The sequence below is a fragment of the Hypanus sabinus genome, chromosome 11 (assembly GCF_030144855.1).
Source record: "Hypanus sabinus isolate sHypSab1 chromosome 11, sHypSab1.hap1, whole genome shotgun sequence".
Classification (NCBI taxonomy): domain Eukaryota; kingdom Metazoa; phylum Chordata; class Chondrichthyes; order Myliobatiformes; family Dasyatidae; genus Hypanus; species Hypanus sabinus.
Genome location: NC_082716.1, coordinates 45,204,520 through 45,217,887, shown reverse-complemented (window position 1 = coordinate 45,217,887; position 13,368 = coordinate 45,204,520). Strand labels below are relative to the sequence as shown.

Genomic DNA, 13,368 nt, shown 5'->3' with positions numbered 1-13,368 from the left:
TATATGGATTTTAGCAAGACATTTCACAAGGTACCCCATGCAAGGCTTATTGAGAAAGTAGGGAGGTATGGGATCCAAGGGGACATTGCTTTGTGGATCCAGAACTGGCATGCCCACAGAAAGCAAAGAGTGGTTGTAGACGGGTTATATTCTGCATTGAGATCGGTGACCAGTGGTCAAGGATCTGTTCTAGGACCCCTTTTCTTTGTGATTTTTATAAATGACCTGGATGATTATGTGGAGGGCTGATGACACAAAGGTTGGGGGTGTTGTGGATAGTGTGGAGGGCTGTCAGAGATTACTGTGGGACATTGATACAAAGTAGTTTGCAAAACTGGGCTGAGAAATGGCAGATGGAGTTCAACCCAGATAAGTGTCAGGTGGTTCATTTTGGTAGGTCAAATATGATGGCAGAATATAGCATTAATGGTAAGACTCTTGGCAGTGTGGAGGATCAGAGGGAACTTGGGGTCAGAGTGCTGCGCAGGTTGACTCTGTGGTTAAGAAAGCATATGGTGCATTGGCCTTCATCAATTGTGGGATTGAGTTTAAGAGCTGAGAGGTAATGTTGCAGCTATATAGGACCCTGGTCAGACTCACTTGGAGTACTGTGCTCAGTTCAGGTTGCCTCACTACAGGAAGGACGTGGAAACCATAGAAAGGGTGCAGAGGAGATTGGCTGGATTGGGGAGCATGCCATATGAGAATAGATTGAGTGAACTTGGCCCTTTTTCCTTGGAGCGATGGGAGGATGAGAGGTGACCTGATAGAGGTGTACAAGACAATGAGAGGCATTGATTGTGTGGATAGTCAGAGGCTTTTCCCCAGGGCTGAAATGGCTAGCGTGAGAGGGCCTAGTTTTAAGGTGCTTGGAAGTAGGTACAAAGGAGATGTCAGGGGTAAGTTTTTTTACATAGAGAGTGGTGAGTGCATGGAATAGGCTGCCAGCAGCAGTGGTGGAGGTGGAAACGATCAGGTCTTTTGAGAGACTCCTGGATGGTTACATGGAGCTTAGAAAGTCAATCTGACCAACATTAAAAAAACTAATCATAAAGATGAAAAGAATCATCCCACATTATGAGAATAAAAAGTCAGATTTGTATAGCACAAAAACAGTCCCTTCAACCCAACATGTCCATGCCAACCATTGTGCCTATATCTATTAATTCCACTTTCTGCCAAAACTTCTACATCTTTACCTGTGCTGCTCATCCAAATACCTGTCAAGATACTTCTTAAATATTGATACCAACTACGATCTATTCCAGCTGCTACCAAAGAGAAGCAGTACTGCGGCATAAAAGCCAGGACCAACATGCTCCGGGACAGCTTTTCTTCCACCAGGCCATCAGACTGATGAACTCACGCTGACCTGAATGTACTCTTTATTACATTGACTGTTCTATTTATTATAAATCATAAGTAACTGTGATTGCACATTGCACATTTAGATGGAGATGTAACGCAAAGATTTTTATTCTTCATGTATGTGAAGGATGTAAGAAATAAAGTCAATTCAATTTTGTTCCTACCTCCACTGCATCTGGCAACTTGTTCCAGATACCAATTACTCTTTGTGTGAAAACATTAGTCCTCAGATTTCCTTGAAACTTTTTTCCTCAGACATTAAAACTATTCCCTTTAGTTTTAGACACCACAACCATGATAAACAGGAACAGGCTATGTATCCTATCTATGGCTTTCATAACATACTGCTTTCAAGTTACCTCCCAGCCTCCCTCACTACAGGGAAAACAGGTTTACTTGGCCTTATCTATTCTGATAACAGAAATACTGCAATCCACATAACAGCGTTGTGAATGATTTCTTGCTTCCTTTCTCGCTAAATCACACACTTCTGTGTGCAATGCCCAGAACCTCATGCAATACTCTGTGTGGCGTAAGCAAAGTTTAGAACAACTGTAACATAATGCTCCAACTCTCATACTCAATGCTTCAGCCAATAAAGACAAGTTAACCCATATCCAATTGTAACCTTGAATTTTTCACCGTTTACTATACCACTAATTTTGGCACTAGCTGTAAATTTTCAAATTTTGCAAAATAGAACAAACCTTAGCTCGATCTGCTTCCAGAGAAACTCTGTATGCTTCATCTTGCTCTCGTTTTACTTTTTCTCTTGCTTCACGTTCATCCTTATAAAAGAAGCATATCATAAAATAAGTGGTGAATAAAATAAAATGACAACCAATTGTAGCTTGGTTTAAAGCATTTATTGGATTCACAGGATGACCCTGTTGTGAATTGTCATTTGTGAGCAGTTTAATCTTGTTGGCTATCAAAACTTTTTAAATATTAGAAACAATTAGTTTCAAAGATAATATAATATTACATGATGTGGTCAACATAGCATAACTGTTCTTTCTTGCATTTGCTAAGAATTTTTGTATCTGTAATGAGAAAAGAGCTAGGTAATAACAGGACACTAATATTGAATGCAGGATGGGAACTGACCAAAGTTAAGTGAAGTTTGCGGAGCAGACTCAATGGTTGAATGGCATAATTCTGCACCTATGGTCTTCATGTACAAAAAAACAGTAATTAAGAAAATGATGGCAAAGAATATCAAATCCCCAAGATGATTCTATTCAAGGATTTTAAAGGAATCAGTCACAGGGCAAGGGCTACACACAATGAATCATTTTAAAGTGACTTTAGTGCTATTTAAAGTATTATTGAAAGGGTTGGGAACTTCCTAAAGTATAGCAAAGGTGATGAAAATACTCTGGTTAAGAAGCATATTCGAAGAGAAACACCCTGGTTAGGGAATCTTATTTAGACTATTTGCCTCTTTAAAATAAGTGTGAGAAAAGTTTGATCACCCATTTGGTTAGATTGTTTAGCAAATCTTTTTTACGCACTCAGCATAAAATCCAATCTAATGTTGGTTTTGCTGTTATTCATTTAATTGTTTCTTGGCGAGGCTACTATTTTGCTTTTTCCCAATTCCAACAACATACAAGGAAATCCTGAAACAAGTTGCCCACTCAAACATCTCAAATTTCAGTCCTGCCTTGCTGCTTTCTACATATGAAATGTTCCTAATTTTTCCATCACATAATTGCATTCTTAACAGGAAATCCAATTCTAATGATATTCATTGCCCTTGCTTTAAATATGAAACTTGTCTTATTGGATGCTTATATTTCTTAATTCAACATAAGATCAAAAAATAAAATTCAATGACCTTTTCTTCATTTGGGTTAAAACTAATTATGTTGTGGTTTAAAATGAAGGTTAAAGCAGATTTTAATATTATCATATATGGAACTAGAGATTTAGATGCTTGAATGACTGACTAGGTCAGTGTAATTACTGTGATTCATGGGATATTTGTTATGCAAGAGATGAATGGAATTGATCTTAAATTGTTTCGACTTGCCACTGCATCTGATTTGAAATATCTGGATAGCATACTGTCAGTTATGGTAAGCTATCAAGATTAAATGTGTCACTGGCTCAGGTGAAACAATTTTGAAATTAATGTGTATAGTTCACACTTGACAGCTGAGTAAAATTGCAGTTTACATACTAAGGTGATTTCATAATCTGTTTGTAAACCTGTTGTTGTTATCAAAAGTCTTTAGGGAATAGTTTGTCATAAGGAATTTTCTCTTCACGTAATGAACAGAAAATATTTGTGACAATTCATTGTTATTTTTCACAACGTACATTTTTGGTTTATTTTGGTAGCATTTACTAAATGGAAACTTACATGGTTTTTATCAAGCTTGTAAACTAAAATTGCTTAATCAATGAAATACCAAATTTACCTCAATGCTAGTTTTTGATTTCAAGGACTGATTACAAATCATGCAAGCTCCAATTTTGAATTTCTGATCATTTTAATTTCATGAAAAGAATTTTGCAGAAGTAATTCTGTAAACATTTTTGTCAAATGTCAAAAACTTTAAGTAAATACCATTGCTCATCTTGGTTATATATGCACATATTACACTTACAATATTGAACAGTTGCTAGTCACAGCAGCATGCTAACAACTCATTGTTTATGAATTTGGAAAATACTGAAAAGTGAAGTGCATATTGGTAAAAAGATTTAATACAGAAGGATCCTAGGAATCCTGCAGTTTGTGAAGTATTGACCCACTCATGTCAAGTAATGTACTGTACCAGTATTGTTATTCTGCAGCATTGTTATCTAGTAACTTAAGACTTTATCATAGCTTGCTGTATATCTTCATGGGATATCTGAGAAAAGAGCAAATTATAGTTCATGCCTAGCCTCATCTTATCATTTTCCCAGTTTGCTTTTTAAAGATTGGAGATGCATGCATGGGCAGCTCCAAAAGACCCCTTCCCACAGGCCACTTCCAGACTATGCAACAAGTTAGAACACAGATTGTCATCTTGACTAGATTGTGATGTTGTACAAAACTAAACGAAAACCTTGAGCTGACCCTGGGAACAGATTCAGAGTGTCAAAGGGAGTCCCAGCCCAGTTGATCTCACAAACTTCTACCTCTTGTCCAATTCTGTGTATATTCTGTTCATTGGTAAAACAGAACTTCCAGAGGTGGTGGTAGGGAGAGAAGGCTCTGGGAGACCTCAAGATGAGCTCAGAATCACTTGTTGGCCAGTGGCATTAGGTAAAACAAAGGCGAGGAAAACACTTGCAAATTGTCACTTGTTATTCTCTGCAAGTATTTCTCAGTGTCAGGGAAAAAGAATTAGGAATAAACATTGATAGCAAAAAAGGCATGGAATATTACAGGTGGGAAATTCCATGAGCATGGTAACCTCAAGAACATAGCTGACTGGGTTCTGAAGGACGTGGGTACCAGATTCTGTGTGTAGTAGATAGTGAATGAGCCATCAGGATAGATATATTTACTTGAGTTCATTCAGTGTGATCTACCTGTTGCTGAGTTATCTGACTGTAATGATTGTCATATAGATATTTAGCATAGGAATGGGATCTTTGCCCCACCATGCCCATATTGTCCTTTTAGCCTATCTACACCAATCCCATATACCCAAGGTTCATAACCATCTCTGCTTTGGCTTGTCTAAATGTCTCTTAAGCATTGTAATTGCATCTGATTCCACCACGTACTCCAGCAACAAAGTACAAAGTAAATTTATTATCAAAGCACATATATGTCATGATGTACAACACAGAGATTCACTCCCTTGTGGACATGCACCATAAGTCAAGAAACACAATAGAATTATTGAAAGGCCACATCCAACCAGACAGTCAAACAACCAGTGTGCAAAGGTCTATGAACTGATGAAATAAAGAGAAAAATATAATAAATAACTAAGCAATAAGCTATCAAGATTAAATGTGTCATTGGCTCATTACTTGGGGTAAGTTTTTTACGCAGAGAGTGGTGAGTGTGTGGAATGGACTGCTGGCTATGCTAGTGGAGGTGGATACAATAGCGTCTTTTAAGAGGCTCCTGGATAGGTACATGGAGCTTAGAAAAATAGAGGTCTATGGGTAACCCAAGGTAATTTCTAAATTAAGTACATGTTTGGCACAGCATTGTGGGCTGAAGGATCTGTATTGTGCTGTAGGTTTTCTATGTTTCTAAATATCAAGAACATGAGATGAAGAGTCCTTAAAAGAGAGTCCGTAGTTTGTGGGAAAAGTTCAGTGATTGTGCAAGCAAAGTTATCCCCTCTGGTTCAAGAGCCTGATGGTTGAGGGGTAATAACTATTCTTGAACATGGTGGTATGGATCCTGAGGCTCCTGTACCTTCTTTCTGATAGCAGTAGCGAGAAGAGAACATGGCCTGGATAATTGGGGTTCTTGATGATGGATGCTGCTTTCTTACACCACGCTCCATGTACTTGGAAGGTACAGCCCAGATATGGGTCAGATCCATTCAGCAGTCTTATCACAGTTGGAAAGAAGCTGTTCCCAAATCTGGCCGTACGAATCTTCAAGCTCCTGAACCTTGTCCCGGAGGGAAGAGGGATAGAAAGTGCGTTGGCTGGGTGGGTCGTGTCCTTGATTATCCGGCTGCACTGCTCCAGCAGTGTGCGGTGTAAAGTGAGTCGAAGGATAGAAGATTGGTTTGTGTGATGTGCTGGGCTATGTTCACGATCTTCTGCAGCTTCTTCCAGTCTTGGACAAGACAACTTCCATACCAGGTTGTGATGCACCCTAGAAGAATGCTTTCTACGGTGCACCTATAAAAATTGAGGGGTTTAGGCCAAATTTCTTCAGCTTTCTCAGGAAGTAAAGGTGCTGCAGGGCCTTCTTGGCAGTGGACTCTGCTTGGTTAGACCAAGTCATTAAAGAGATATGTCATCATTAACTTTATGCCTTTTGGATATCAGGTCATCTTTTACACGCTTAGCTACTCACAGTAACAGAAATTTTGACCAGGGGTGCCCAAACTTTTGCATGCCACTATACAGAATGGCCACACACATTAGTGTACAGGGAGTAAAGTAAGGCTGAATAATCCTGTTTAGAATAATCATAACAAAGGTGTTGTTGCCTGTTCTTACTAATTGAGGTCTGCTGGTCAGAAAGTCAAGGATCATGTTGCATAGGGAGGCATTGACTCTCATAGTCCGGAGTTTGTTGATGAGTTTGCTTGGAATAATAGTACTGAAGCAGAATTGTAGTCAATAAACAATGGTTTGATGTAGGTGTCTTTACTGTCCAGGTGCTTCAGTGATGAGTATAGGGCCAGGAAGATGGTGCCCACCGTAGAACTGTTTCAGTGACAGGCAAATTACAGTGGGCTGAGGTTGTCTGGAAAGCTGGAGTTGATGCGTGGCATGACCAGTTTCTCAGTGGTACATGTTAGAGCCCCTGAGTGGTAGTTATTGGAGCACATTATCTTCAAAATTCAAAGTATATTTATTATCAAAGTTATGTATACTACCTACAACCTTGAGATTCGTCTCCTTACAGGCAGCCACAAAACAAAGAAACCCCCAGAATGCATTGAAAAAAACCCATCAAGCACCCAATGTGTTGAAGAGAAAACAAACTGTGCAAACGATAAAAGTAAACAAATAACATTCAGAACTGAAGTTCAAGAAAGCGAGTCCACACTCATGAAGCCAGTCACAGCCGATCCAAGAGCCCATTAGTTTCAGGTCACAGCCTCAATTCAGTGCAGAGACGAGTAAACCTTGCAGAGCAGCAAGCTGAACACTGGCCTGTTCCTTGCCTCTGGCCTCAACACCTTGACCTTACCCCTGACATCTCCTCTGTACCTACTTCCAAGCACCTTTAAACTGTGTCCTCTCGTGTTTGTCATATCTTGATTTATTATAAAGGCCATGTTCACCTAATTTTAATGCTGCAAACCTAGACTTTAAGAGAAGTGATCTTCCAGTTCATCCCTGGTTTCTGGTTTGGAAACACCTTTCAAGTTTATATTGCAGAGACCATGCAACTGGAAGAAATTTGTTAGAACAAATAGAAACTGACTATCATGTTGAAAAGAGAGTTGGAAAAAAAAGGTCCCTTTCAGATAGGAAGGAGGTAACCAATGAAATACTGCAAAGATCAATTCTTGGCTTGAATGTCCACTCTTTACATTAATGACCTAGAGGAAGGAAAAGCATGCAGGGGTTTCAAATTTGTCAGTGCTATAAAAATAGATGGGACAGTTATGATACTGAAATGGAGTATAGGTAAATTGAGTGAGTGGGCAAAAGAATGGAACTTAATGTGGGAAAATGTGAGGCCATGCAATTTGATGAGGGAAATCAAAATACAGAATATCTAAGTAGAGAGACACTGCAAGTGCTTTTGCCAGAGAAAATGATGGAAGCTGGTATAATGCTGATACTCAAAATTCATTTGGACAGCTACACGGATAGGAAAGGTTTAGAAAGATATGGGCCAAACAGGGACTAGCTCCGTTAGGCAACTTGGCTGATATGGGCGAGTTGGACTGAAGGGCCATTAATTATGCTGTATAACTCCATGATTCTACAGAGAAATCTAGAGATCAAGAGGAACCTTATCACTGATAGGGTGGTGGGAGGATGGGGTAAGAGCAAACATGAGTGAAATGGAAGAGATGCCACTTACATTCCGTTTGAGTATCCTCCAACCTGATTGCATGAACATCGATTTCTCAAACTTCTGGTAATATCCTCCAACCACCCCCCACTTCTCCATTTTCCATCCCCTTTTCCTTCTCTAAACTCATCTCACCAAATTCCCAGCTCTTTACTTCATCCCTCCACCTCCAGGTTTCACCTACCACCTGGTAGTTCTCTCTCCCCTCCCCCACCTTTTAAATCTACTCCTCTGCTTCTTTTTCCCCAGCCTTGCCGAAGGGTCTCAGCCTGAAATGTCAACTGTACTTTTTTCCACAGATGCTGCTTGGCCTGCTGACTTCCTCCAGCTATTCTCCAGCCTTCCCCTTCTTTATCCATAGCTAACAAAGGTTCAAAAATCTCTTCCTAAGCTCCAGCAATTTGCTCCCTTGATTCTTTTGGTATTCTGGGATAATCATGCTCTGAGGATTTAATGCTCTTAATATATGCCTATATTTCTAACATTTCTTCCTCCCTGATATAAACATGTGTCAGATCCCTTAATTTAATAGCTGTCATATCCTTTTCCCTAGTGAATAGTAAAATGAAAATTCCTTCTAACAGAGGGTGTTGATGAGTCTCTGTACAGGTGGCCCCCATTTTTCGAACGTTTTGCTTTATGACAGCTCGCTGTTACGAAAGACCTATATTAGTACTTGTTTTAGCGAACCAAAGAGGATTTTTGCTTTTACGAAAAAAGGATGTCCACTTTATGCGTGTGTTTACCCCGAGAAAGACTACCATGACCATGAAGCCTTGTGTGGGCAGTTGTGTACACATGCGATTGATTTTTTCTCCAAATCAATTTTGGCTCGCTCTTCCGATTCTGATATGTGAAACTACACCGTACATACAATATTTCTACTTTATATAGTCTGTAAATTTATCATATAATTCCTGCTTTTACAATATATTCATGTTATTTTAGGTTTTATGTATTATTTGGTATGATTTGGTAGGTTATTTTTTGGGTCTGGGAACGCTCAAAAATTTTTCCCATATAAATTAGTGGTAATTGCTTCTTCGCTTTACAACATTTTGGCTTACCAATGGTTTCACAGGAACACTCCACCTTCAGATAGCGGGGGAAACCTGTAATTATCTTTGGGAGGTTCCAGAGGATGCTCCAATGAAAATATTTAAAGAGATGGTGGATATATCGTTTTTAAAGATAGGGGACTTGAGGGCTATGGGGAACTGACCTAGAAAGGTAGCTGAGCCCCAGGCATATCAGGCAAAATCATACTGAGTAGTGGGCCAAGGCTTGAGGGAGTTAAGTATCCAATTCCGTCTTCTATTTTCATGTGCTCTATACTTTCTGACCAGCGAGATGGATCTTTGAAACAGACTAAAAATTTGGTGTTCATGCATACAAATGCCTAACACCTAGATAATAGGCAAAAGAAAATCATTAGAAAGGATTAGAACGAGGAGTTAAGATACAAGTATGGTGATAAAAATCAAATTCAAAATACCTTGGTTATACGCCATGTAAAGCACCATAGTCAATTCTGGATGGTCTGTACAGAGGAAATTGCATGTATGGAGGGGCTATTCTACAGGCTCATCTGCATGGTACCACAGCTCAAAAGTTCATATCAAGAGATCTGGTTGTATAAAATTTGTTGTTCTCTGTTGAATACTGAAAATTAGTATTATTTTTATTAGTGAGAAGATTATCATTGGCTATGGAATGATATTGATCAGCAGGCAATTTGGGTAGTGGAGTGGCAGATGAAAATTAATCCTGAAAAATGTGATTTTGATGCAGAGGATCAAATTCAGGATAGAGCATGCTATGTATGGTAGTTTCTTAGGGGATACAGGTGTCCCCCGCTTTATGAAAGTTTGCTTTACACCACTGTGCTTTTATGAAAGACCTACATTAGTACCTGTTTTCACTAACTGGAAGAGGATTTTTGCTTTTATGAAAAAAGATGCCCGCTCTAAACTTGTTTTTACCCTGAGAAAGACTATCACGACCGTGAAGCCTTGCGTGGGCAAGTGTGTGTGCATGTGTATACATGCTGATTGTTTTCTACAAATTGGTTTTGGCTCAATCTTCCCGATTCTGGTAAGTGAAACTACATACATTATTTCTACTTTATATAGGCTGTGTATTTATCATATCATTATTGCTTTTATTATATGTCAGTGTTATCTTAGGTTTTATGTGCTATTTGGTATGATTTGATAGGTTGTTTTTTTGGGTCTGGGAATGCTCAAAAATTTTTCCCATATAAATTAATGGTAATTGCTTCTTCGCTTTACGCCATTTCGGCTTACAAACTGTTTCACAGGAACGCTCTACCATTGGACAGCGGGGGAAACCCGCATTGAAAAACAAAGGAACTTTGGTGTACACATCCAAAAGTTCTTGAAACTGACAGTACAGATAAGACCATAAGGTCCTAAGACATGGGAGCACAACCCTATTCTCCTTTCCTCTCCCCAGAACCCTCAAGGCTATAAGACACTGGAGTAGAAGCAGGTTGACTGGATAGTGGTGAAGGCAAAGGGGATCATTGTTTTAATTAGCAAGGACGAATAATATAAGAGCAGGGAGGTCTTAGTACAACTTCATAAAATGTTGATCAGTTGTAACACTGCACAGTCCTCATCTCTATAGGAAGGATGTGATTGTACTGGAGGACACAAAGAGAAAATGGACCAGACTATTACCCCAGGTGGAATGCTTCTTCCATGTGGAAAGACTGGGATTGTTTTCCTTGAAGCAGACATGGCTGAGGGAGGAACAGCGACAGGTATACAAAGTATGAGAGACAAGGGACAGATAGTAAGAAACTTTATCCAAGGCAGAGGTATCCAAGACCACAGGGCATTGGTATGAGTAAAAGATTTAGAGTGGATATGAGGAACAATGCCCCCCCACTGTCCCATAAGTAGGCTGCAATCTGAAATGCACTGCACAAGGGGCTGATGAAGGCAGACACTTTCAGAGAGTGTAAGCAACTGTACAAACATAGGAATCACTGAGATATATTATGTTATGGATGATATGCTACTACAGATAGTTAGTTGAGGGATGATCAAAGGGTCTGTCTTGGCATTGCATGGTTCCATGGTGTTTCATCAGGACAGAAAAAGAGAAACTATTTATGTTGATCGTGAATGCACTATTTGAAAAATAAAGCTACAGTATACAAGGCTTTAAGGAGTTTGGCGGAAAGTAATAGTTGGAGGCAGATTATGGAAGAGCCTGAAAATATTTTCTTGTGTTTGGATGCCAAGCTGGAGAATTAAGACAATAACTAGGGTGTTCAATACAAAATTAGCCATTGTGACAGAAGTGTCGGGTTATGAGACGGGTGAAATGCTTGCTGCTACACGATAGGTCCAAATTTGATTCCGTGCAGAATGTGCCCTTGACCTCACGAAGAAACAATTATGCAAGGCCTACCAACCATGACAATTGTAGGACTGAAAATAATCCTGATGGCACAAGTTCATTGCATTACGCCAAATATCCACAAAATGGGCTTTTAATTTTGTGTGGAAAAAAATCTTGAAAGAATAGCTTTCTGAATTAGGTGGCAGCTTTGACTAAATGCAGATGTGCTGATTACCACAATAAATTCAAAATGAAATTCATACTGATAGAAATTTTGCAGCTAACTTGACTTTTTGGGTGGTTAAGCATACAAGCACATCAAGTTGTCAAGCATTCCAGGAGTGAAGACAGCTGTAATTTTGCCCTGCGGCTATATTTGAATTTGTCAGCTGTGGTGTGAATACCAGACAGGCATCCTGATTCAGTTCAATACTTTAACTTCTGAAAAGTTAGCCAGTTGGATACTTCCAAAGACTGGAGAAGCAAAGCAATAATTAGATTGAGGGAGGCTATGGATAGCAACTTTCCATATTCTTTTTCCCCAGTTAGAAATGTAACTCTTGTTCAAACTGAATAACAATGGAAAATTTGGAATGGATTAAACCTTCTGAACAGAACTCCAGCAGACATGGGTGAAGTGTATGTCATACTCCATCCACCTCCTAAGTTAATATCAGGGGCTTAAGTTAGTCAGTACGATCTTGACATTCCCAGGAAAGAGGCAGACTATTACCAAGCTAGCTTGGCTGCTCAGTGGTTTGCCTTAAAAGAGATTCAGTGGATCATCATTGAGCCAATTACACTAATGCAACCAACTACAGTTTCAGGTCCTCCTTTACCAACTAAAGCTCATTTTCCCAAATGTAAATTGACCTATAACTTTAGCAGAAGAATTCTGAAAAAACATAACTTGAAGATTGAAAGACGAGGCATGTCACCATTAGTTCGTTCTTTAAAAAAAAATAAATGGACTTTTCAATGAATGCCAATACCTTTATTTGCTTGGCAATTTTAAATTTCTAGCCTCTGAAAGCTCAAATTTGTATGGTGGAATTGTTCTGAAATGCAATTTCAACAAGTTTTGTCAGTTGTACAACTGTGACTATTTTTACAGTAATAATCTTTGACAGCTGAAATAAAAGAATGCATTGTAGAGATATTATCAAATACTGCTGTCTTTAAAGTGAACCCCACCTAAAAAACTTGTCAGAAAGAGTTACTGTAATCCACAAAAGTCTAATCCTCAGGCAATAGTGTCAGACAGCAAAAGGCAGGTGTGTTAAGTTCTAACAATTTTGGTTTTCTATGTGTATCTACTCATTAACTTTGTTTATGACAAACTTAAGCATTTTGTGGTCTGTCAAGCAACACCAAGGTATCAATCATTTGTTAAGTTAACAGACCACGTCATGGGACAAAGCCTCTGGTGTGTCATATGCCAACGTAAATATAAATCTGAGAAATTTGCATTTCCTTGACTTAACTACAAATACGGTTTACTGCCAAGAAAGTTTCTTTTTTAAATAATCATTCTTAAAGACTAAAATGAAGATTGCATTTCTTTTGCTTTTTTGGTTATATTTGCACTGCATGAAAAACCTTTATTTTAAAATTTATAATACTGACACTTCAATCATTATTGGAAAAATTAAAGATTTTTATCTACTGCTGAAATGTAGATACTTCCAGCTCAATAAATCAAACTGGACAGGAAAGAGAATGGCTTAGTTACATTCAATAATGTATAAATCAGTTTGTTGACTTAACTTTTACATGAAAGGTTAAAACGCAATTGTATGTTTCCTTGGTTTACTTTTATTTGTAGCACATTCGCCTATTTCTGGAATTCCTTTGTTGACTAAATTAAACATATACTGTCTCCTTTACAAATGTACTCTCCACTATTACCTCCTATAGTGTTCTGTTGGTTCTTCCTTTTAAAAGCTCAGAAA

At 38.7% G+C, this 13,368-nt stretch overlaps 1 protein-coding gene across 1 annotated transcript in view; it reads right to left on the bottom strand.

Annotated features, from left to right (window-relative positions):
* Positions 1-13,368, bottom strand: part of faf1 (Fas (TNFRSF6) associated factor 1) — a 339,764-nt gene that overhangs the window by 42,943 nt on the left and 283,453 nt on the right. Inside the window, exon 16 of the mRNA XM_059984260.1 lies at positions 2,076-2,156. Coding sequence (XP_059840243.1) covers positions 2,076-2,156 — 81 coding nt within the window. The remainder of the gene's footprint in view (positions 1-2,075; positions 2,157-13,368) is intronic.